This window comes from Cordyceps fumosorosea (assembly GCF_001636725.1).
Source record: "Cordyceps fumosorosea ARSEF 2679 chromosome Unknown scaffold_18, whole genome shotgun sequence".
NCBI lineage: Eukaryota > Fungi > Ascomycota > Sordariomycetes > Hypocreales > Cordycipitaceae > Cordyceps > Cordyceps fumosorosea.
The window spans coordinates 1-23,012 of record NW_017387318.1 but is presented as its reverse complement, the minus strand read 5'-3'; the positions used below and the strand labels follow the sequence as shown (position 1 = coordinate 23,012).

General features: G+C 53.4%; 10 protein-coding genes across 10 annotated transcripts; 7 read left to right on the top strand and 3 right to left on the bottom strand.

Annotated features, from left to right (window-relative positions):
- Nucleotides 1–229: 229 nt before the first annotated feature.
- On the top strand, nucleotides 230–2,119 carry ISF_06686 (beta-hexosaminidase beta chain; the record flags this gene model as incomplete). The annotated part of the gene is made up of 3 exons (XM_018850290.1): nucleotides 230–370; nucleotides 432–1,607; nucleotides 1,697–2,119. The coding sequence occupies 3 exons, from the start codon at nucleotides 230–232 to the stop codon at nucleotides 2,117–2,119; spliced, it is 1,740 nt and encodes a 579-aa protein (XP_018702330.1).
- A 257-nt stretch (nucleotides 2,120–2,376) lies between these two features.
- ISF_06685 (trehalose-phosphatase) lies at nucleotides 2,377–4,234 on the bottom strand (the record flags this gene model as incomplete). Its single annotated transcript, XM_018850289.1, has 2 exons — nucleotides 2,377–3,915; nucleotides 3,971–4,234. 2 exons carry the CDS (start codon nucleotides 4,232–4,234, stop codon nucleotides 2,377–2,379), a joined length of 1,803 nt encoding a protein of 600 aa, XP_018702329.1.
- Nucleotides 4,235–4,951: 717 nt separating this feature from the next.
- Nucleotides 4,952–6,571, top strand: ISF_06684 (DNA-binding protein; the record flags this gene model as incomplete). Its single annotated transcript, XM_018850288.1, has 1 exon — nucleotides 4,952–6,571. One exon carries the CDS (start codon nucleotides 4,952–4,954, stop codon nucleotides 6,569–6,571), a length of 1,620 nt encoding a protein of 539 aa, XP_018702328.1.
- An 892-nt stretch (nucleotides 6,572–7,463) lies between these two features.
- Nucleotides 7,464–8,303, top strand: ISF_06683 (Translation elongation factor EF1B/ribosomal protein S6; the record flags this gene model as incomplete). Its single annotated transcript, XM_018850287.1, has 4 exons — nucleotides 7,464–7,503; nucleotides 7,560–7,599; nucleotides 7,739–8,016; nucleotides 8,074–8,303. The coding sequence occupies 4 exons, from the start codon at nucleotides 7,464–7,466 to the stop codon at nucleotides 8,301–8,303; spliced, it is 588 nt and encodes a 195-aa protein (XP_018702327.1).
- Nucleotides 8,304–8,530: 227 nt separating this feature from the next.
- Nucleotides 8,531–10,008, bottom strand: ISF_06682 (hypothetical protein; the record flags this gene model as incomplete). Its single annotated transcript, XM_018850286.1, has 2 exons — nucleotides 8,531–8,869; nucleotides 8,929–10,008. 2 exons carry the CDS (start codon nucleotides 10,006–10,008, stop codon nucleotides 8,531–8,533), a joined length of 1,419 nt encoding a protein of 472 aa, XP_018702326.1.
- Nucleotides 10,009–11,124: 1,116 nt separating this feature from the next.
- On the top strand, nucleotides 11,125–11,955 carry ISF_06681 (ThiJ/PfpI family protein; the record flags this gene model as incomplete). Its single annotated transcript, XM_018850285.1, has 3 exons — nucleotides 11,125–11,202; nucleotides 11,296–11,893; nucleotides 11,948–11,955. The coding sequence occupies 3 exons, from the start codon at nucleotides 11,125–11,127 to the stop codon at nucleotides 11,953–11,955; spliced, it is 684 nt and encodes a 227-aa protein (XP_018702325.1).
- A 727-nt stretch (nucleotides 11,956–12,682) lies between these two features.
- ISF_06680 (hypothetical protein) lies at nucleotides 12,683–13,599 on the top strand (the record flags this gene model as incomplete). Its single annotated transcript, XM_018850284.1, has 2 exons — nucleotides 12,683–12,829; nucleotides 12,895–13,599. The coding sequence occupies 2 exons, from the start codon at nucleotides 12,683–12,685 to the stop codon at nucleotides 13,597–13,599; spliced, it is 852 nt and encodes a 283-aa protein (XP_018702324.1).
- Nucleotides 13,600–13,867: 268 nt separating this feature from the next.
- On the bottom strand, nucleotides 13,868–15,260 carry ISF_06679 (hypothetical protein; the record flags this gene model as incomplete). Its single annotated transcript, XM_018850283.1, has 4 exons — nucleotides 13,868–14,553; nucleotides 14,613–14,721; nucleotides 14,780–15,072; nucleotides 15,140–15,260. 4 exons carry the CDS (start codon nucleotides 15,258–15,260, stop codon nucleotides 13,868–13,870), a joined length of 1,209 nt encoding a protein of 402 aa, XP_018702323.1.
- A 2,605-nt stretch (nucleotides 15,261–17,865) lies between these two features.
- On the top strand, nucleotides 17,866–18,781 carry ISF_06678 (Cupredoxin; the record flags this gene model as incomplete). The annotated part of the gene is made up of 3 exons (XM_018850282.1): nucleotides 17,866–18,227; nucleotides 18,279–18,425; nucleotides 18,502–18,781. The coding sequence occupies 3 exons, from the start codon at nucleotides 17,866–17,868 to the stop codon at nucleotides 18,779–18,781; spliced, it is 789 nt and encodes a 262-aa protein (XP_018702322.1).
- A 1,318-nt stretch (nucleotides 18,782–20,099) lies between these two features.
- Nucleotides 20,100–20,852, top strand: ISF_06677 (Acyl-CoA N-acyltransferase; the record flags this gene model as incomplete). The annotated part of the gene is made up of 1 exon (XM_018850281.1): nucleotides 20,100–20,852. The coding sequence occupies one exon, from the start codon at nucleotides 20,100–20,102 to the stop codon at nucleotides 20,850–20,852; it is 753 nt and encodes a 250-aa protein (XP_018702321.1).
- Between the last annotated feature and the right edge of the window lie 2,160 nt (nucleotides 20,853–23,012).

Genomic DNA, 23,012 nt, shown 5'->3' with positions numbered 1-23,012 from the left:
CACAAAGCCCAGGCGTCGCGCCCGCTGGCTCATGTCGCTCGTCTCGTGGGGGTGCACCAGGGCATTGATTGTACTTGGTAGCCAGCTCTAAAGATTAAATACGCCGGGGAATTCCTTCTTTCTTCAATTCTCTTGAAATCATAAAATAGCTGGCTGCTTTCCTCTATTTTTCTTTTTCTCTAGTCATTCTTAATCACTCTTGTTTCCGTCCACTCCACCAAACCAAATCATGCGTATGCCCTCGCTTCTCGCTGCGGCTCTCGCTGCATCGCCAGTAGCGGCGCTCTGGCCCATCCCGGTCGACATTTCCAGCGGCAACACCACACTCTACATCGACAAGTCCATCAGCGTCACCTACAATGGCGCGGCGGTATGTTTCCAAGAAAGAGACACTGTTTTATGAAACCAAATACTAACCGCAAACACCACAGCTTGCCTATCAGCCTGGCGGCAAGCCACCTGCTGGCGCCAACTTCACCTCCAAGGCCATCGTCGAAGGCGGCCTCGCGCGGGCCCTCGACGCCATCTTCGATCACGGCTACGTGCCCTGGATGCTGCATAAGCCCGGCTCCGAATTTGAGCCGCACTGCGGGCCGACGGACCAGAACCGCCTAAAGTCGCTCGACATCACGCAGACGGGCCCGGATGACGCGACCACCTTCAAGCCGCTCGCCGGCCAGCGCGACGAGTCGTATTCCCTCAACGTCACCTTTGACGGCAAGGCCAGCATCTCGGCAAACTCCTCCATTGGCGTGCTGCGCGGCCTTGAGACCTTCTCCCAGCTCTTCTTCAGGCATACCCTGGGCGATGCGTGGTACACCAAGCTGGCCCCTGTGAGCATCCATGACTCTCCCGTGTTCGCGCACCGCGGCATGCTGCTCGATGTTGCCCGCCACTGGTTTCCTATTGAGGATATCAAGCGCACGATTGACGGCCTCGCCATGTCCAAGATGAATGTGCTGCATTTGCACATGACTGATACCCAGTCGTGGCCCATAGAGATCCCGGCCTTGCCTCTGCTCACCGAGCGCCATGCGTACAGCAAGAACCTGACGTATTCTCCGGCCGCGATCGCGGACCTGCAGGAATATGGCGTTCACCGCGGCGTGCAGGTGATTATGGAAATTGACATGCCGGGCCATGTCGGTATTGACCTCGCCTATCCTGGCCTCTCTGTAGCCTACAACCAGCGTCCTACCGCAAAGTACTGCGCACAGCCCCCATGCGGTGCATTACGCCTCGGTAACCAAAAGGTCGAAGAATTTCTCGCCACCTTGTTTGAGGACCTGCTGCCGCGCTTGTCGCCGTACGCAGCCTATTTCCACCTTGGAGGAGACGAATACAACCCAAGCAACTCGCTTCTTGATCCTGATCTCAACACCGAAGACACGTCCAAATTGATGCCTCTCCTGCAGCTCTTTATCTCATTCACGCACGATAAAGTACGCAAGCATGGCCTCGTGCCCATGGTTTGGGAAGAGATGGTCAACCACTGGAACGCCAGCATCGGCACCGACGTTGTGGTGCAGACGTGGCTCGGAGGGGATAAGATCAAGCAGCTCGCCGAGGCCGGCCACAAAGTGGTTGTCAGCAACTCTGATACCTACGTAAGTGCCCTAGGAACACAGCCTCTATAGCTGCACAGAAGAAGAAAAATCCCACCGGGGAGCAGAAGCAAAGTGCTAACCAATATCAGTACCTCGACTGTGGCCGCGGCAGCTTCCTCGACTACGAAAACGGCCCCGCCCTCCAGAAAGCGTATCCCTTCAACGACTGGTGCCAGCCGACCAAGAACTGGCGCCTCATCTACCTGCAGGACCCGCGCGCCGGCCTCACCGGCGAGGCGGCGGCCAACGTCATCGGCGGCGAGGTGGCCCTGTGGACGGAGACGGTCGACGGCACCAGCCTCGACACCGTCGCGTGGCCGCGCGTGGCCGCCGCAGGCGAGAGCTGGTGGTCCGGCCGGCTCGACGCCCAGGGCCAGAACAGGTCCATGTACGACGCCCGACCGCGGCTGTCCGAGATGCGCGAGCGCATGCTGGCGCGCGGCGTGCGGGGAGCGCCAATCACGCAGCTGTGGTGCGACCAGGCGGATCCGATTGACTGCTCGACCGAGTAGACGGTGGCATATTGTTCTTTGGATGTAGCAGTATAGAGTTATTCAAGCAGAGCGCTTCTTCACTTCTCCGGTGGTGCCCCCTTGACCACCAATTCTTACGCATTCCGTTGTACCTAGTTTACTGCCCAGTCTGGGAGGCTCATTTCACCCACCATCCACTGTTCACCTGTCTGGGCACAGTGTACCAACGTATTTACTACAGGATCTTATCAGAAACTAATTTTCTCTCTCTCCTTGGCATTGCTCTAACTACATGTTTACACGGCTTCATGATTATCGTCCTTCTTCGGGATGCGGTCTAGCATGCCAAACAGCTTCGCTGCCCAGCTTTCCACGCTCATGTCCTGCACCTGCCCGCGCAGCGCCTCATGCCGCGCCGCCCTATCCTCGCGCGTCGCCGTTAGCGCGTCGTAAATCGCATCCGCGACGGTTGCCACGTCCCAGGGATTGATGACGACCGCCGCGCCGAGCGCCCCCGCCGCGGTGCCGCTGAGCTCGGACAGCACGAGAGTGCCGCACGCGTCGTCGCGCTGGCACGCGGCGTACTCGAGCGCCGTCGTGCTGATGCCCTGGCGGACGCTCGTGACGAGCGCGACGTCGCTCCGGCGGAGCAACGCGAGGTACTCGTCACGACGGGGCGGCAACGGGGACAGCTGCACGGGCGTGTGGCCGAGCGAGCCGTGGCGCGCGTTGACGTCCCCGACGAGGAGGCTGATCCGCGCCGCAAAGTCGGCCTCCTCGGCGCCGGCGTCGGCGAGCGCGGCGGGGCTGGTGAGCTGGACGAGGACGACCCGTCCCCGCCACTCGGGATGGTCGCGCAGGAAGCGGTCGTACGCCAGTAGCTTCTTGTCAAGCCCGCTCAGGCTGCTGACGGGGTCGTGGCCGAGGATGATTCTTTTGCCGGAGAAGGAGTCCCTGACCTCCTCGCACAGCTTGTCCACGTCGGGATGGAATGCTCTCTGGGTAATCTGCTGGATGTCGAAGCCGGTTGGTATGTGCGCGAGTTGCGTCCGTTGACCGCGGTAGAGGACCTGCTCCGGTCCGCTACCGCGCGCTTGCAAGATCCGGGCGCACGAGTTGGCAAAGTGCTCCGCGTAAAGGGGCGCCTGGAAGGCGACGAGGTCGGCTCCTAGCACGCCCTCGAGTAGTTCCCGCCGATGGGGCAAACACCGCACAAACTCGCTCGTGGGAAACGGCGTCTGCAGGAGAAAGGCGATGCGGGCAGAGGGGAGACGCTGGCGGAGCATCCCAGGGAGGAGCATCAAGTAGAAGTCATGGACCAAAATAGTGTCACCGGGCTTGTAGACGGCGCAGATCTTGTTAGCAAAGGCTTCACTGACGAAGTGGTAATCGTTCCATCGGGCTCTCTCGTCACCGCCACCTGTCGGCTCCCGTTGCTTGTAGTGGAAGAGCGGATACAAGTCGTGCTCGGCATATCTTCTCCATCGGGACTGGTTCTGGAGCTCGATGCCGTTCTCTTTGCGTCCAGTGGCGGCGCACAGCCAGACCGGGATGATGTGCTCGCGGCCCTGGCGCAGGTCCGTTTCTAGCTGCTCCTGCTCTTCGGTGCTGACGAAGACGACCCTGTCGGGATTCGGGTCGTCGTTGTTCTGCGCGTGGCCGTCCGGAGCGATCGAGGTGGGAGTCGGTGTGGCGGATGAAGGGGGAGAATTGGCTCCAGACTGGATTATTTCGCCCGGCCAGGCAACCACGATGTGCTGGGAAGTGACGCGGCTATTGGTCAAGTGCGACAGGCAGTCGAAATGACCAGACTGCCAGAAACCGTGACCAGTGTCCTACTACATGAATCAACATCAAAAGGTCGCAGTAACCTTGAACGGCGCTTCTCACCCTTTCTACCTGTTTGCCCTTCCTGTATAGGATATGCGGGATGGTGAAGGTGGCGGAAATGACATTTCCCTTTAGCGAGGGGCAGAGCCCGAAATAGTCCTGTTTTGCTTTTTCAGAGCTAGCTTTGGCCTGATACTCTTGTTTCTCACGGCCAAAGGCAGGCGTGACGGGAACATTTCGGGGCCCAGTTGTCCAGTCGACTGCATCTTCAGAATCGCTCTGATTGAAGTAGTTGGGACCGTTCTTCGCTGCCCTCGAGGACATTGTAAACCACGGAATTGGATGAACCCTTGTGACGGAAAAGTAAATGAACTAGCTCAGATAAACATTGGAGCTTTAAATAAATAGATGTTATATCAAAGTTTAAGTAAAGTCTGGATTGGATACTAAATTCCGTGGCTGTTTGTCCATGGCATCAAAATGAGGTCATCGTCGATATGGTTGGCGCCCCGCCACCTTTTTGTCCAACGGGGATCTGCAGTGTGGGAAAATAGGGGAATATGACTGGTGGATGCCTAATATAAAAGATGACTCCGAATCAAGGAGTAACAAAGGAGAATGATTTTATATCACGTCAATATTACCGAAAGCGGTGCGTATGGCCGCAAGGCTGTCGCCAGTCAAAACAAGTCGCTGTAGTTTGTGGTGGCGTCGCACCCAGTCAGTGCTTGGCCCCCCCAAGCCTTCGTTGTAGAGCAAGGCTCGAAAACCGAGCAGTGTGAATGATGGGAAAACACACAAACAGCCACAGTAAAAATGAGGCCATAAAATTTATGCGTGGCGTATGTGAGGTGCATCCAGCCAACCAGGCTCCGTTTGTACGCGCTGCCAAAGTGAGGGGTTTGACAGCGGAGCGTTTGACTGTTTCATTTCCCTCACCTTTGAGCAAAAGTTTGGCCGGTCAGTCCCTTTAGCCACTATTTTCTTTTGACCTGAGCATCTTGTGCCGCAGCTTTGACGCGCAGTAGTCGTTCATCAATCATGTCAGCATCTCAGAGTGCGGCGACTGGGCCGCCGCCCGTGGACGCCTATCCCAGCCCTCCAGCCTCGCCCGAGTCAGTCAAGGTGGTAGGTAGACCTGCCGCCCCCCGGGAAGCACTGGCAATCGCAAACTTCAAGTTGGCCACCGACTTCAGCGATCCGACAGAACGACCAGTGACGCCTGAGGAAGATGGAGATGCCCGCCCGCTCACACCCGCCGCATCCACGGCCTGCGAAGCCCACGAAGCCGAGTCCGCAAAGGAGGCTTCGGAACTCGCTATTTGGAGAGAAGCGCTTTCTCTCTCCGGTATGGAATGCGGTGCTACCAGGAAGGACGGTCAATCTTGCAAGAAAAAGATATCGACTAAGAAAAGGAAGAGCATTGATAGCACCATAATGCTGCTTTGGATCGCCAGCAACTCGTCACTTCAGGTCGAGGCGCACCTCGATGATCTCGCCAAGTTGGTTCATTGCCATTATCACGACCCCCCGCCATTCCGAGAAGCCCGAGTCCGTCATTGGATGGTCGCGCTACCAGGCGGGCCACGTATGCTTTCCGTCCAGAAGCTCCTGCGAGACATATTAGGAGGTAGGCCAGCGAAGTGCACCGCCATAGCAAAGAAAGAGGGGAAGCCTTGTAAGAATCCGATTGGAAATCAAGATTGGTTTTACGCCGACGAGACGATTGAGAGAATGATACAAGTGGCATTGGAGCCAACTGACAAGGATCACCCATTGACCTTTTTGAAAACGGTCCTACAACACCACCTGCTGTGCTATGTGCACCAAAAATGGTCCTGCAAGCAGCAAGATGAATGGGTGGCGCGCGTGAACAGGTTCTATGTGGCCTGTCAGGCTGAGCTGAACAGGAGGAACAAGGATACCGCGATGATCAAGGAAGCAACGGCGAGGGAGAGGGAGGCTGACCACACGGCCCATGACGGCAGACTCCCATCTCCCCCACCTACGCCAAATAGCAAGAAAGTGTTCGGCGACCCGAGAACCTACTGGAATACCACTTATGAGACGAGCGAGTGGAAGATTCTCGGAGCAGGTGACATACTCGACGAGGGCAAGTCCGCCGTTGACGAGATTCGCGAGATTGCGCAGCAGTCTTTGAACACCGCCGGTGACAAGTCCGAAAGCGAGGTCTACGACGGCTTTGTATACCTTTACAAAGTCGCTGGGAACGAGAACCTCGTCAAGATTGGCTTCACGACGGGCGACGTCACCAAGCGGGTGGAGAAATGGAAGAAGGACTGCCACCGGGAGTCTGTGGTGCTGTATCCGTCCCCCGCCGGCACGGCGGCGGTTGCTGTGCCGCATGCTCATCGCGTGGAGCGGCTGGTTCACGCCGAGCTCGCCGAGCACCGCGTGCGGGTGTACTGCGAGCGCTGCAAGCAACAGCACAAGGAGTGGTTCGAGGTCTCGGCCGAGCGCGCTGCGGCGGCCCTGGAGAAGTGGTCGCTGTGGATGCGCGGGCGGCCGTACGACACGAGGGGGACGCGGTCAGCGGTGACGTGGTACTTGAAGGCGAGTGAGGCCAAGCGCCTCGCCGACGTTGCGAATTTTCTAAAAGAATTGGAAGCCGCGGTGGCAGCTGCAGGAACTGCAAAGTAGGGCGAAGGGGCTGGACAGGTGCTCTGAGGGGCAGACAAGCAGGATATGGAAACAGGATTCTGGGCAGTACACGAGCTCTGATGAAATGACACTTTTAATCATACTGAGTTTGACTTTTCACCACTGGCTAGCAATTGTATGAGCATGTTGTGATGGACGATGCTGCACGAATGATGACGGAGCCACAGAGAATGGGACCGGCTAGCCGCTACCAACTCTTTCAAAGTATATTACCGAGAGGAGGGCTTGAACAATTGAGCTTCAAATTGATGAATCTTTCTTTGACACTGTTACTAAAAAAAGGGCAGAGGGAGGTCGCCGGCCTCGCCTCGCACTGCGCCCGCAAGAACGAGGCGAATGCTTGCGCCCTGACCAAAGAAAATGGGTATCGGCGAGGACATAAACGAGGACAGCTGCTGGTGTCCATACTTGTCACGTGTAAAGTCGCAAACTGGAGACAATTCAAGCCGGGTTACTGCTTACTGCCTGCATATGCATCAACGGGAGCGGGAAAGCCCGACGGCCGGCTGCGGCTTGCCATGACCGACGCCGGCAACCTGATCAGCCGCCTGAGACAGCGTCGGGCTTGTCCGAGTCACGTTGCGTGGCCTTGAAGAAAGGGGATTCTTGGCGCGAGGCCTGGCATCGAATCTTCCTTTCTGCCAGAGAAGGCAAAATGGCAGAGGAATCCCACATTATGCTTATTATTTGCGCATGAGTTCTTTGACGCGGCAGCTGTAGTGGCTCACACGAGGCAAACAAATATCCTGTAAAAGGGTTCGTTTTTCGAGTCTGAACAGCAGTAATTTTTTACTCTTTTAACTTGTCAATATCTCAATAGTCAGACGCTTTCCCTCCATCGCTCGCCACCAATAACTTTGATACCGCCATCATGGGCTTCAGTGACCTCTACACGCATGAAGGTCTGGACGGTATGTAGTGGCCCGTTGATGCGATTGGTTTGACATGGCGACCTAATGAGATGCAGAACTCAACACCTGGCTGGCCAACCGCTCCTTCATCGACGGGTATGTCACAGTCTACCCTCTTCTTCCCCCCTCGAGACCTACAGGGACGACGGAGCAAGCACTTTGTAACCTTGCGCTCTGCTCCCCGTCCTTTTCCTCGACTCACTCATACCACCTTGGTGACTCACTCCGTCGATAGCTACTGGATGACCCAGGCCGACGCGGCCGTCTGCAGGCAACTGATCGACCCCCCCGACGCCGTCAAGTACCCGCACGCCCGGCGCTGGTTCAACACCGCCGACAGCCACTTCCCCGTCTTCTACAAGCTCCCTGGCGACCCGGCGAAGCCTTACACCGCCTACGGCCCCGGGGCAGCCGAGGCCGAGGCGAACCGCCTGGCGGAGGATCGCAAGAGACGGGCGGCCAGGCCCTCTGCCACCGCAAAGTCAAAACTTCTACTGGAAGTCATACCTTGGGGTACGTAAAAGCTCAAAAAATGTACGTTGGTTGGACTGTGTTGCTTACCTCGCCCAGAAGAGGAGGTCGACTTGGCTTTAATGGAGGGCGCCGTGCGCAGCATCGAGAGGGATGGCCTGGCTTGGGGTACGTCCGAGTTCTTGCCGGCTCGTCATGGCAAGAAGAAACTGCACATCAACCTGGTCGTCGAGGACGAAACGGTCAACTTGGCCGAGCTCGAGAGGGATATTCAGCTGTTCGAAAACTACGTGAAGCAGACGGATATATTGACAACAAAGAAGCTGTAAGTTTGGGAAGAGGGGTTGCTGATGATGGGGTTTCGACTTCATGATGGATATTCGAATGAGGCTTGAGAGCGCGCAGACAGCTTGCTCTCCTACTGCCTCGAGGCCGGCCACGGCCTGGCGATGCGATGAAATGCGGCATGAACCCAAAAACAAAACGTTGGCGTATAACTTGAAGTCACTTAGCATAGCGAATGAAAGGGTGTAAGAGTGGTAACAAGCATCTTCAGTCAAACTGGTCCCACAGAAGCGACATTACGCTCGGGGCGCCGTGACACTCCTGTCTGGCGATTCAAGACGAACCACGCAATGAAGACGACCACTGTCAAGGGGACTGCTATGGCCCAGAAAATCCAGAAACGCGGCCCAATGACCTCGTCCTTATCCCATTGAAGCGACGGCATGGCAAACACGGCTGCCAGGAACGTGGCCGGCAAGAATAGCATGGTAATGACCGCCAGAGTCTTCATCGCAGAGGCATCTTTTCTTGCTGCTTCTGCCGTCTCCATGCTGGCCTCGGCTATTTTCATGCCAGTCCTGGCATCTGCGTGAGAGATGAGAGAGGCAATCTTCGTTGTGATTAGCAGCCTTGCGGTGCGACCGGGTGCGAGAAGGGGGCGGAACTCACCACGGTCGCCTGGCCGCTGAACCTGCTCGAGTGGTAAATGAGTGATGGTCGGAGCCTCGATGCACGTCGCTCTAGGTTTTGGAAAGCTTCTAGCCTGTACTTGGCGTCCGACTGGTACCGGGTGTACTGCTGCTGCTCCGGGCCAGTCTCGCGGTAGACGCCCTCGGCCAGTTTGTCGTCCAATCTCACGTCGCGAACCGCCGCTTCCACAATGTCTAGCAGATACGTATAGCGGGAGTTATTCATGGACTTGTTTCCGATGACTTTTGACGCCTCCTTCAGCCAAGCGAGCTCCCGCGATGGGTCCGACTCTTTCTCGGGTCCTTCCAGGCTCCTCGTCCACAGCCCGTGCCCAGTCATCCGCTCGATCTGCGCCAGTTTTGTCAAATCCCGCGACAGCAGCTCCTCCACTGTCGAGACGAGATCTATCAACTGGACAAAGGTCAGGGTGTGCGGCGTGTGGATGTGCTCCTTTTGCAGGGTGAGCAGCTTGACGAGGCGGGCCAGAGTATCCTTGGCGTGACCGGTGTCGAGGGTCGATCGGGGAACGACGATGCCGCGCGTCGTGGCCGTCCTCGGATCAAAGGACCAGCACATGATGCCGAGGACGCTGCCCAGATAATACGTCGCGCAGTGATGGGGCTGGCGGAAGATGTGCATACCCCAGGCCGGGTACCGTATGGGGTCCAGGGCGGCCGGATCGAGGGCGCACAGCTCAAAGAGCTTGAGAAAGGTAGCTTTGCTCGTGTCGAATGACCAATTCTGTGTGTTGTACGGCACCACTATCAAGGACAGCGATGCACCGGGTCCTTGACTCTCTGGTAGACTGAGATGCTTGAGCATATGCTCGTCGTCCATTTCCTGAAGCGACAAGGTGGACTCCCCACTCATGGAGGCTTTTATTGTTAGAAGCTGTGGCTTTATTTGGCCTCGTGACTCTGACTCCTGGAATTTTTCGCCTGCTGCGGCGATGTTGGCCTGATCAGTAAGCACCGAGGAGTGGACTTGGTGGAAATCACGCTTCTGGAAGCGATCGTAGTCAGAGAACTTGGACTGGGCTAGGAATCGGATGGTATCCATGGTTGCGACAAAAATGATGGCGGTCCAAACGCTTGTGCAAGTTGCAGAACATGCTCATGGAAAAGGCGGTCCCGGGTATTTGTACTAGAGCTGAAATCGAGGCCGAGAGTCAAGGTCGGCTGCGGCTGAATTTCCTTGCATAATGAGCAAAATCTCATGATGATTCGCCCAATACTTGAACACCCAGACATTTGTGAGTCTTGGCGCCGCACGAAATACCTCACTTTCTGTTAAAGTCAACACCTCTGAGGACAACGACCTTTGGCTAGCAATATAAATGGGCAAAAATCTAAAAGAAATCTAAAAAATCAGTTGCATCTATAAATTAATAAATTTGATGTGCCGAGTTCCTAACGGCAACTCACTCCAACTGTCGCGCTGGGGACTGATTGGTTTGTTGCGGCGCGCTCTGCTGGCTGGGCTGAGGACTTGACGGATGAGAGTGTGCACGGTATAAAACAAAAAGAATAAATATTGTCAAAGTAAATAAAGCAGTAATTAGCGCTCATCTGCTGGGAAGAAATTAATGCAGTCATTTTTTTGGTTGCTTGTATGAGCTGATAGGTAACGAGCTACACGCCTGTGGCAACTTGACTAACTATACGGATAGCACTGCATAGTTGGCTGTTGATTGCCAACTCCAACTCCTCGACACTTGCTGATAGAAGGAACCGACGCTTCCCGTTAAGATCTATTTGGTATTGACGGGATCGCACCGCTTTTACTGCGACTTGGGCGTTCTGCATCTCCAAGAACGGCCCAATCGAGGCGAGCTACTCAAACCTTTTCAAGCCCTCGCCACTGCACCAGCCTGCGCCAACGTTACATGAGCTGGCGCGGGGCAGAACAACTTTACTGCCACAAAAGCACTTAGTGATCCATTTGCAGCTATTCTGACGTCAAATGAACCTCATCTCTAGCTAGCCAGGCGTGCCGTGGAGCCTCGCTAGTTGGAGCCTGGAGCGGTCATCAGGGTGATGGAATGCGGAAGAAAGCTAGATGAGCTGGCCTGCCGTGGTTGTAATAAATATCTATGTAGGCTCTTCTGCACCCAAGCGCACCGTTTTCTCCCACCATCGCCAACTGTGCACAATAAGGCTAATAAACATAACCACAATGGCACCTCAGATTCTCGTCGTCCTGACTAGCGCTGACAAGATTGTCAAGCTTGACAAGCCCACTGGCTGGTACCTGGTAAGAATAGCAGCACTCGTGCCGACCGACGAATCCCAAGTCCCGATGTGAATGCTTGGGGAGCCCGACAACATCCGCTAAATAGCCTTGCAGCCTGAGCTTGCCCACCCGTACGATGTCCTCTCCCCCAAGGCCGAGCTCGTCTTCGCCTCCCCGCACGGCGGCAAGGCCCCGCTGGACCCGGGCTCCGTCGAGGCCTTCAAGAGCGACGCCTCCTCGCAGAACTTCCTCAAGAACAACCACCTGTGGGAGCACACGGAGCTCCTCAAGGACCTGAACGGACGCTCCTTCGAGTTCGCCGGCCTCTTCTTCCCCGGCGGCCACGGCCCCATGTACGACCTCGTCGACGACAAGCACTCGATCGCGCTCATCGAGGAGTTTGTGCAGGCCGGCAAGCCCGTCGCGGCCGTCTGCCACGGGCCGATCGTCTTCGCCAACGCGCACGGCGCCGACGGCAAGCCGCTCCTCCAGGGCCGCGAGGTGACCGGCTTCACCAACGAGGAAGAAAAGGAGGTCGGGCTCGCAGAGGCGATGCCGTTCCTGCTGGAGGACCGGCTCAAGGCGGTCGGCGCCAAGTGGAATCAGGCGGACAAGGCGTGGGGCGAGAAGGTGGTGGTAGACGGGCAGATCATCACGGGCCAGAACCCGGCCTCCGCTAAGGGTGTTGGTCTCGCTCTTGCTAAGGCGATTGGTAGGTGGTTTGTGGGGGGCTTGATGAACACAGACACATGCTAACTGACTCTAGGTATCTAATTTTGCCCGAGATTTGAATTTTTCCGATGGGTACTTACCATACAAAACAGTCGACGATGATGATGATGTAAATTGTACTGCCTGAATGGCATCATTTTCTAGTAGGCTGCGCATTACTAGCTAATACGACTCGCGCATTTTGTATACCGATGACTTGTAGGCTTCCATAATGTGAAGTTGAGTAGGGACGTTGTCTGGAATAGCGGACAGTTTCAAAGTGCTGTAATAACACATTTCTTTTGTTGAGCCTTTTCTTTATCCCACTAGTTTGAGCGGCCTTTGATAACGTGACAAGGCGACCTAGGATAGCGTTATTAACAAGCCGACCCATGATAACGTTGACAAGCCTGTGCCAGTCAGCTATTGCTGGCTGCCGGGACAGTGGCGGGGCCGGGTGGGCAAGCTTGGTTCAGTGACTTTCACAAGCCAATTGTAGCCTCTGTAATTCTTTCTCGGTGCCATCCGTGCATGCAGATCAGGAACCTGAGGGGTTTGAGACTATATTAAGCCAACAAAAACAATAAAAGCGTGAGCATAAGTGGTTGGGGCGGACAAGACGACAAAGCAATCCCCGTGGGCGGGGAAGGTACCTCCATATGTAACTACAGTACTGTGCCCAGCTGACTGAAATAAGGAAGGAGCATCGCTCTTTCTCAGACCTACGATACATTGTCCGAGCATCGCCGAATCGACAAAAAGGAGAAAAGAAAAGAAGAAGCAGGAAAAAATGGCTGTCAAGGGGCCGGTCCGGATATCGCAAAAGATCATTGTACCATTGTGCATGGTCATGATAACAGCAGCTCTTCTGGCCTTCTTTGAGCGGCTTCCAGTGCGAGGTCCGAAGGCGAGGGTCTTTACCACCAGTCGCATGCCGGTAGGGCGAATCCTCCATCTCCAATCCCAAACAGCCTATACAGCCACGACTGACACAGAGCACAGACGGGCGAGCACTTCTTCACCTACCGCCAACGCACGGCGCCGATGTGGGCGTACCGCAGCCTGCACGCCGTCCCGGCCATCATCTGGAGCGTCGGCATGCCCCTCCAACACGTCGACAGCCTCCGCAGGAAATGGCCCGCCCTGCACCGCTCCGCCGGCTACGTCCTCCTCTCCATCTCCCTCCTCCTCAGCATCACCGGGGCCTGGCTCTTCATCGCCAAGCACGCCTACTCCCACGAGAACCTGCTCCACCTGCACAACCTCAACGGTCTGTCGCCCGTGCCGTGGCCGACGTTCGAGGTGACCACTTGGCTCGTGGTGCCCTTCTACTGGCTTACCATGTACAAGACAGCTGCGACAGCGCGGGCGAGGGACTTTGCGCGCCACCGCAGGTGGGCTGTCATGCACACCATCTGGGCCTCCGTCATCTCCATCGAGAGGGCCAGCCTCATCCTGCTGTACGCTGTCGGGGTCGCCATGGCGCTGCTCCCTCAAGCGGTCGTCCACGACTTCTTCGGCGTGGGGTATACGGTGGAGGAGATGGCCGAGGCGGAGCTCAGCGTCTTTGCGTTTGCCAACATAATCGCCTTAGCCACCGCGCTCCTCTGGCTCCGTTATGAGTTCGGGCGCGCGGGGGGCTCTGAGACCGCTGGAGAGAAGGCCCCGGTACCGGCGGAGAACAAGCGCGTCAAGAAGGGGAAGTAGATGTGTGTTTGGAGTTTCGCAGCAACTACAAATACCGGCTGCAATTTACGCGAGTCTTTGGAAAAACTAATTCGGTCAATGAGTGACCAGGTAGGGGCCGACGAGACGAAACACAGACACGAAACACAAGCATTGGCTTGGCAGATGGAAAGAGCGCAACGTATTTCAACCATCGGAAAATTTACATCTAATAAGCCTATGGAAATCTTTCCAGACACCCTAAATCCCCCGCTTCGCTATCACAGTGACTGAGTCTGAGTGAATCAGACTAGACACGGAGGCGTCTCTTTCGGCCGCTGGCACTCCCACGACCACCCCGGCCGCCATCACCGCCAATAAAATTGTTGCCAGGTTGACCAGGTTGACCAGGTTGACCAGGTTGACCAGACTGACCGGGCCGGTCGCCGGCCGCTCCGCCCGCTCCGCCCGCTCCGCCCGCTCCTCCCGCTCCACCTCGACCACCGCGGTCGCCCTGGTTCTGGTTCTGGCGGCCACCCTGGTTCTGGTTCTGGCGGCCACCCTGGTTCTGGTTGTTGCGGTCGCCCTGGTTCTGGTTATTGCGGTCGCCCTGGTTCTGGTTATTGCGGTCGCCCTGGTTCTGGTTGTTGCGGTCGCCCTGGTTCTGCCTGTTGCCACCACCCAGGTCGACATTCGGCGTCTCCTGCGGCGACGGCTTGGTGATGACCTTGGACCCCAGGAGCGCCTCTACGGCCTTCAAGTTCTGGGCGGCCTCGTCGGAGCCGGCCTCCTGGTTGGCCTGGACGGCGACGGGAAAGTCCTTCTGGTTCACCTGCACCTGGTCCAGGACGGGCTTCAGCTGCTGCGCGGTGGTGATGGTGTTGGGGCTGTTGACCGTCGGCTCCGTGTTCTTCTGCTGCACGGCGAAGCAGCCGCCAAAAGGGCCGGCCACGGCGTTGTTGCGGCAGCGAACGGTGCACACGTTTCCGGTAGAAGCTTTATTCCTGTTAGCTCGTCTTCTCTCTCTCTTCGCATGATATTTGGAGGCAACTCACCACCAGTGCACTTGAGGTCCTGAGGCATCTGCACGCGAATGTCAAAGGCCTGCGCCTTGGCCTGCGACAGGCCGTTGACACCGGGCACGTTGTCGAGGACCGTCAGGTTCTGCGCATCCAGTTAGTCATCCTGGACAAGCAAAGACTCCCTGGCAAGTGTTACACACCTGGAGGTTGAGGCCCGTGTTACTCGTCTGATCAATGTCGCAGAAGAAGGGGCCGGCGCCGTCGGCGTTGACTTGGTGGAGAGTGACGACAATCTCACTGCCAGCCTCGACTTCGGTGACTGCGCCTGCTGCCAGGGCATTCTCCGTGTTCTCGCCGACGTCAATGTTTCCTGTGAGCTCTGTCCGACCGCACTGGTTTGCGACATTGGCCACAATCTCCGCGTCGCGGATGATGGTCGTGTCTTGTTGGCAGGGGTTGATGGTAATGCAGTTGCGGGCAACGGCGGGGTCGACTGACGAAATGTTTTAGAAAAAGAGGATTTGGAAAAAAAGAAGAAGAAAGGAATCGACAATGTTTACCTTGGAAGCCAACACTAGGGGGAGATCCTTGGACACCTTGAGCATTAAGAATGACGGCGTGGCCGGAGCCCAGAGTAAAGAGCGGCGCAGCCGTTAGAAGGGATGCCGTCCAGCGCATCATGATGAAGGAAGAAGAAAGAATAGGAAGAAAAGATGATGTTTTAATAATAAGTAGAGGTAGAATGAAAGTGATTGATCTCCAGGATCTTGGGATGGTGCCACCAGGAACGGAAGAGGATGAGAAAGCCAAAGACGCCTGCGAATGTCAACACAATTCTGTCATGTTTAATGATGAGAGAAGCAACAAGCGTATATATATACATACGAGGCGTCGATAGACACTGTTGCCGACTCAGACAAAGCTCCATGAAAGTCCACCCTTTCAGTATACTCTTTTTCTCTGTTGTTGCAACACAATGCATCGCGGGTGGGACTCGGGTGTAGTGCATAGCTTCGCCGGGTTTCGCAGCCGGACGCTTGAAGCAGCCCTGCCAGTAACAGGACAATGATATATGCTAACATTAGTTTACCGACTCTTTTCGGCCCATTTCGGCCGGCACTGCCATGCCACAGGACATCTGGCCTAAGTCTGTGCGCTGTCTGTCCGCCCATCCATCGCCCAGCGCACTGGCTACCCGCCTGTGGAGGGCGACTCGCATGTGGCATCGCCGTGAAAATTCGCCAGCGATATTATGTCGCTACTCATGTATCCTCTCCATACTTGAGATGTTCTATGGGTTGGTGCTCTGTATAAAATCGCGGTACATTTACCCGCATGGACTTCCCCATGATGGCGCCAACGACGATGCCGCTACATTCACTTTAGGTTACTTTGGATGGTCGGTTGGTTACGCCACCTCAGCCGAACGAGAAACAACCGTGATGGTACCATGTATGTGGATGATCCGCCGCGTGTTTCCTGTCAAAACCTTCCTTATGACGTAGCGAGACAAGTCGGTCTTGGCATGTCGGGTTGCACCTTCGGTATTCGGTAATAAGGGAGCGCTGCCCATCACCTTCGAAACCACCTTCCATCCCATATGAAAATCCGCGGGAAGGAGAGAGCAGGGGGACTGGGACCGCCGGACAGGATTCTTTTTGGGAGCGACGCAAGCATGTTGTTGCGCCAATCTTGAAACGACACGCAAGGTCAGAGGATCATGGCAATCACCAATCACTCGAAACAGCTCGTACACCTACGAGAGTGAAACGGGGGGGGGGTTGTGATGCCATACAGGGTTTATAATCAACAACGGCGCCTCGTTGCGCCACGTTGCTGTCGGAATCCTGTTCCGTGTGGTGAAAATCGAGTTCGTTCCGGTGCTCAGGGGCAGTTCTTGTTGCCTGACTGGTGATATTCGCTAGTCTGGTGTTTTTACGAGGACAACCCAAAACAGGTGTTGAGACAAAAACCTTCGGTGCCGCCGCAAGGACACCCAGCTTATGCGGCAACCATGACTCGGCTGATGTGTGGTGATAGATCAACCGGGGGGTTGCCCGCGATTGTAAGGTGACTGTAGAGTTATCCCTATGGTTATCCCCGCCGACTATGGCAGCCTATAGGTGAGTTGCGGCCCAAACTCATTTCACCCCTCATGTGGGGTTAGAGGCGATTTTCATTCTTGTAAAGGTGATCTTATCTATTTTAGTTATATAATATTTCTATAAGGGATTTTAAGTGGGTACCTCTATACCCCCTGAGCTATGTACCCTCTTTACCTACCTTATTAGTTAACCTTCTGACTATCTAGCTGGCCGACTGACGGGTTGGTTGACCTTCTGGTTGACTGGCTGGCTGACGACTGGTTGGCTGACCTTCTGGTTGACTGGCTGGCTGGTTGACCTTCTGGTTGACTTGCTGGCTCATTGACTAGTTAGTTAACCTCCTAGTTGACCTTCTAGTTGACTGGCTGGTTAACCTTCGAGTTAACTGGCTGGCTGGTTGACCTTCTCGCTGACTAGCTGGTTAACTAGCTGGCTGACTGGTTGGCTAGCTAGCTACCTTGTGGTTGAAAAAAGATCGACTCCTTACTTAGCTGGTCAACCTTCTAACTATAACTGTATTAAGTACCCTTTACGTACGCTCTTAGTGTGTACTTGGAGCGTAAAACTTAAGATAAGAATGCAAATCGAGTTTTAGCCGCAACTCACCTATAGGCTGCCATAGCCGCCCGCCCGCTTAGATGAAGCGCGGAAAATAAAAAGACGCCACTTGCAGAAGATGTGACACATGGGGGCGAATTCCGAAACTGGTTTCGCAACGAAATACTTTAGCACAAAACTCTAAATGCCTCAATAACAAGGTTTTTCTAGTGTCTTGTAGTTAAATTTGGGTTTCAGTAGCGGAAATTGCATAATAGTCAAGCATTTAATCAGGCCATTCACCAGACGAAAAGATGTCAGCCCGGATAACATATATAGCCAGGTCTCCTTGATACGGGCCCTGACTATGCTGCACGGCTAAGATGAGCCGATACTAAATGCAACAACACACCTGATTGAGAAAGAATCATCCCATCTTGCTGTTGATCAGATCATCAGCAACCCAAAAAAGGAATCATCGGCAGGACTGATGAAGATTTCCAACCTGGTATACGCCTCAGCAGTGGCGATTGGCGTCCTTCCTGACCCGGCCGTCGCCAGAGCAGCTCATCATTACAGAAGAGGCATCAGAAGTGAGGATGGTTTACCCAGCCAACAACTTCCTGTGACAAAAGCTGATCAAGATGAGAACAGTCCGCAGAAATGTCGTCTCCAACAGCACGACGGGCAACGTGCTGATCCCCGTGGTAGTCGGCGGGCCGCAGGACCTGTTCGTGCCCAACCTGGTGCGCGCCAACGTGGGCGACATCGTGCAGTTCCAGTTCAGCAACGGCAACCACACGGTGACGCAGAGCAAGGAGACGGAAGGGTGCGCGCCGATGCAGGCCTCGGACCCGACCGCCATCCACAGCGGGCACATACCCTTCCAGGACGGCCAGGAGGAGGTCGGCACATTCAACATGGTGGTGAACTCGGCTGAGGCCATGTTCCTGTACTGCGCGACGGGGCCGCACTGCCAGACCGGCCAGGTCATGGTCATCAACCCGTAAGTTTCGCTCACCCGCCGAAGATGGAACGAGTCACTGACGGGATACAGCAAAAATGACATACAGCTGGCAAACTACGCCAAGGTGTCCCAGAAAACCAAGGAGAGCGTCGACGGGACGACCGTCGCCGGCGGCATCGTGGGCAAGATTGCGCTGGCCAAGGCAGCCTTCATCCCGGCGCCTCCGGAAGAAGAAGAGTGAGCACAAGAGTCGCGTGGTACGTTGTTCTATTTGGCCTGGCGCGCGCTAACGAGATCTGACAAAATTGAGAAGACCGGCACCATCGAAACCGGCACCAGAAAAGCCGGAACCGGAAGAGCCGGCGCCAGCGAAACCGGCACCGGAAGAGCCGGCACCATCGAAACCGAAGCCGGAGCCGGTACGGGCGCCGGTCGACCTCCGCACGCTCGCCGGGGATCGCCGCACGGCGGCTGGGCCGCCCATGTGGTTCGTCATGTCGAGCATGCTGGCCGGCAAGGAGCTGGAGGACGCCTCTGGGGCTGAGGGCGCAAAAGGACAGCGAAACGCAAGCAGCAAGGCGCTGCGCAATTAATAGCTATATTTATATCACGGCTGGTACTATACTTTACTCTACTACACTATAACTCTACTGTTGGATGGCCATGGCATGGGTTGTATATAGATAGCGCGCTGGTTGTCGTTTGAGCAAGGCCGGTCGGTCATCCAGCACTATTGGTCACGTTGCGATTGGGATAGCATGGCGCTGCGGCCGAAACATCGTTGGCGGTGGGTAGATTGAGCGAGATTGAGCGAGAAAGATATCCGGTGCCATTCTTGGTACCTTTTTTATGCCCAAGCGTCATTGCGCATCTTTGGTCCTTGCTACGCTGGCTTGTAAGACACGTGGCCGCGAAAAACCTAGTGTGGCATTTCACCACATTATCCTCGTATTCCGTAACACTAGGATACCCATCCTTCTTTGATTCTTTTACTCAACCAAGTTGCAACAAATTGTTGTGGCTAGTCAGGTCTCCTTTTCGGTGCTTGGTGTGAGCAGCGCCCCAACCACCGCGGGTATCGGGTATCGGCCTTCGTCACTTACCCGAATCCTCACCAAAGTCCGTCCGCTTTTATCTTACCAGAATTTGTCATTGTTGCTCCTCAATAAATAGTGTACATGCTAAGATCCATATATTTAGTTCAAAGTTAGTATTGTTGTTCGTTCAGAGCAGCGATCACAGTGAACACTTTCCTATATAATCCTGCGCTGGTTATATGCAGTAGGCCGTGCGCCTATGGTAACTTTCGCCCACCCAGTCTCAGTTCCCCGAAAAGGAAAAAAGCATAAAAAAGAAATAAAAATGGTAGTTGACAGAGTTCAGAATTCTGCCTAGAAAGCAAAATTTCTTGTCAGACTGACCGTGCCAGTGTCTTGCCATGTCCATCTACACCACGAGCACCTGCGCAGCGTATCTTTCACCCGTCATGGCTCGGGGAGGGTTCCGCGGGATGGTGGCTGTGACAGTACGAATGAGTTGCCAGTATCATATTAGACTTGGCAGTGCTTGGCTGTAACTCTGTGGGTTGTCCACGCCTTGCCAAACACTTGCTCAGGTCTCGGCATCCCCAACGCTAGCACGGACATGGCTCGCCGAACGTATCCACCAAAGAAAGAGTCATCATCGTCAAGTTTGTTGAGTTCTCTGGCCGGGAAGAGAGGGCGTCGGTGGCGAAGCAAATCCCTGCCTTAATGCCGGCCATACGAGCAACATGTACGGATATGGATTCAGCACGATACGTCGCTGCGCTCGCAGCTCCACGGCGGTCGAGCTATGTATAAATCACCGTCCACGTATTCCATATTGAGGTCCATCTAAGCACCCAAAAGCATCACATTCTACAAAATCAAAATGTCCACCACAAAAGACCATCTCGACTTTCAAATACAAGTCGCCGGGACGGCCGACGAGGTCGCCCAAGCCTTTGAGCCCATGTGCCACGCCTTCGGGCACCAGACCCGCGACGGCGTCTTCATCGGCACCAACCCGGGCTGGGACACGCCCGCCGGCAAGCAAAAGGGCGCCGCCCGCCTCGCCGCGCGCTTCACCAACGCCACCACCAACCGTGACGGCAAGCCCAACACCGTCTTCCTGCTTGCCACCGTCGCCGACCCCGCCGCGCCCGGTCTCCGCGCCGTCGCCGGCATGGCCGTGTGGGAGCAGGCGTCCGTCGTGCCCGGCCACGGCGACCCGCCGACCGCCGACGAGGGCGCCGACTTAAGCATCCAGGAACTGTACCCGGACGACCCGGCGCAGCAGCGGCACTGGGCGGCCGTCATGCGCGCCATGCACCGGCAACGCTGGGCGACCGTGAGGGCCAAGGCGGCGGAGGAGCAGCCGGCGCTCATGGTGCTGGACATTTGCGCGGTGGACCCGAGGTACCAGGGCCGCGGCATCGGCGCGGAGCTGGTAAGATGGGGGCTGCGCGAGGCGAGGGAGAGGGGCGACCTAGAGGCGGTCACCGAGGCGTCGGTGATGGGGAGACGGGTGTACATGAAACTCGGCTTTGAGCAGGACGGCCCGGAGACGGTGTTTGACGTGGACGCGTCTGTGAGCAGTGTGCCGCTGCCGTCGATTGTCTTTCTCCGTACGAAAAAGCCGTAAACGAGGCGCAGGGTCCGATGGTGTACAAGAAGGCTCTACGAGAAAGTGCTCAGCCCATCCAAGGGGCCTCGTAACAAGGGCAGTCGGAGGATATATCCAGCCGTGTTTGGGGATGCTGGTCAGGTACATGAGTACATGATGGCATAATACCACGCGTCATTCCTTACTGGGAGGATTTGTTTCACATTTTTATCTATTTACTTTAATCCCACTTAATTCCATCCATGGCCCAGATTAACTCCCTTGTAATACTAAGGCTCCGGCGGGCCGGCATCTCCCTCCATGACCTCTGCGAACTTCCGGGCCGCATCCTCGCTAAACAGCAGCTGTCTGTTCCTCTCCGTCTCGTCCACCTTCTCGTCCGCCCGGCTCTGCATCTCCGCCTCGACGGCGGCCGACAGCGGGCCCAACGCCCTCTAGAACGCCGCTGCATCCGCGTGGTCGACCTTCTATCACGATCTATTATTAGTTACGTACGAAAGAGCAGCCATATAAAGGTGAGAATATAGTAAATAGCCACTAGGGGGGACTTCTCTCCTTTAGTGAGTAATATAATTATAATTATAAACTATCTACTATTTTCTAACTATATTATTATAATCTTCTTACTATCTCTCTTTCTACTTTCTTTCTACTAACTATATTCTTTAATAGATTAATTACTATTATTTAGAATAAATAAAGAATCTATTAGGAAGGTTAAAATAATAGACTATACTACTTACTATATATAATCTACTAAAACTCTCTTACTATCTCCTTATAAAGTTCCTATAATATAATAATAGTTTAATCTAAATTTATAGTTAGTCTATTTCTAAAGAAGAGAGTTAGTTTAATATATATAGAGTACTATTATTATAATATAAGTTATATTTAAAAGATATCTCCTAATAGTAGAATTATTATTTAGATTAATTAGTAGAGATCTAGTCTAATTATCTACTAGAAGTCTCTTTTTTTATATATTTATTCTAACCTCTATATTATAAACTAAGAATATACATAAGGCAGCTAGGAGGCGGCCTAAGGAAGCGACTAGGTAGGAACCTATAAGTCGCCTAATTAGAATATAAGGTCACGTGACTAGATCACTAAGGATTCTAGTGAGCTAGTAGTAATCCTATAGGCATTAGGATTATAAAGATTACTAGTAATCTAGAGTGATCCTAGGAATATAGTAGAGGATAGAATAAATATATAAAGAAGGGGATTTCTAGTAGATAACTAGACTAGATCTCTACTAGTTAATCTAAATAATAACTCTACTATTAAGAGAGTATCTTTTAATATAACTTATACTATAATAACTACTTATATATACTTTATATATTTAAACTAACTCTTTATTTAAAAAGTAGATTAACTATAAATTAGGATTAAACTACTATTAGATTTTAATTAGTCTTATTTAATAAGTTACTTTTAAAATTATAAATAATTAACCTTTATAATATTTACTACTAATAGTATAATAACTAACCTAAATAATACTATAGTATAAATAAAATAGTAGATTAATATACTTACTATTTAAATTTAGACTATAAAGAATACTAATAATAGTACTTTTACTTTACTAAAGTTCTTTAAACTTAACTTATTTAATAGGACTAAAAAAAATATTTAAAACTTTTTAACCTAAGTAAAAGTCTATTTATATATAAATACTATTATTATTAACCTTATAGTTATAAGAGTTTAAACTATAGTCTAACTAGACTAATAGTCTAGTAGTCTAAAGTATAAAGCTAATAGGGGGGGGGGGACTCCCTCCTTATATATAGTAGCCACTTTATTATAACCTCCTTATCTCTTTATTAGGGTCCTATTAGGGCACCTATTAGAGCCCCTATATTATATATATTAAGTATATATAAGCACCTATATAATAGTAAGCTACTACTAAACTCTCTATAAAGAGGTAATAATAATTCTATATTTATAAAAATATAAAAAGGATTATTATATAACTAAAGTCCTTTAAGTAAAGTACTTTATAGGATTATTACTACTATTTAGTATATAAGAAGTTAGACTACTTATAGTATAATAATTAAATAAATAACTTTTTATTTATAATCTAATAGTAAATATACTAGAAGTAGTATATAAGTTTTATTTTTTTATTTAATTAAATTTAATAAATAGTATTAAAAT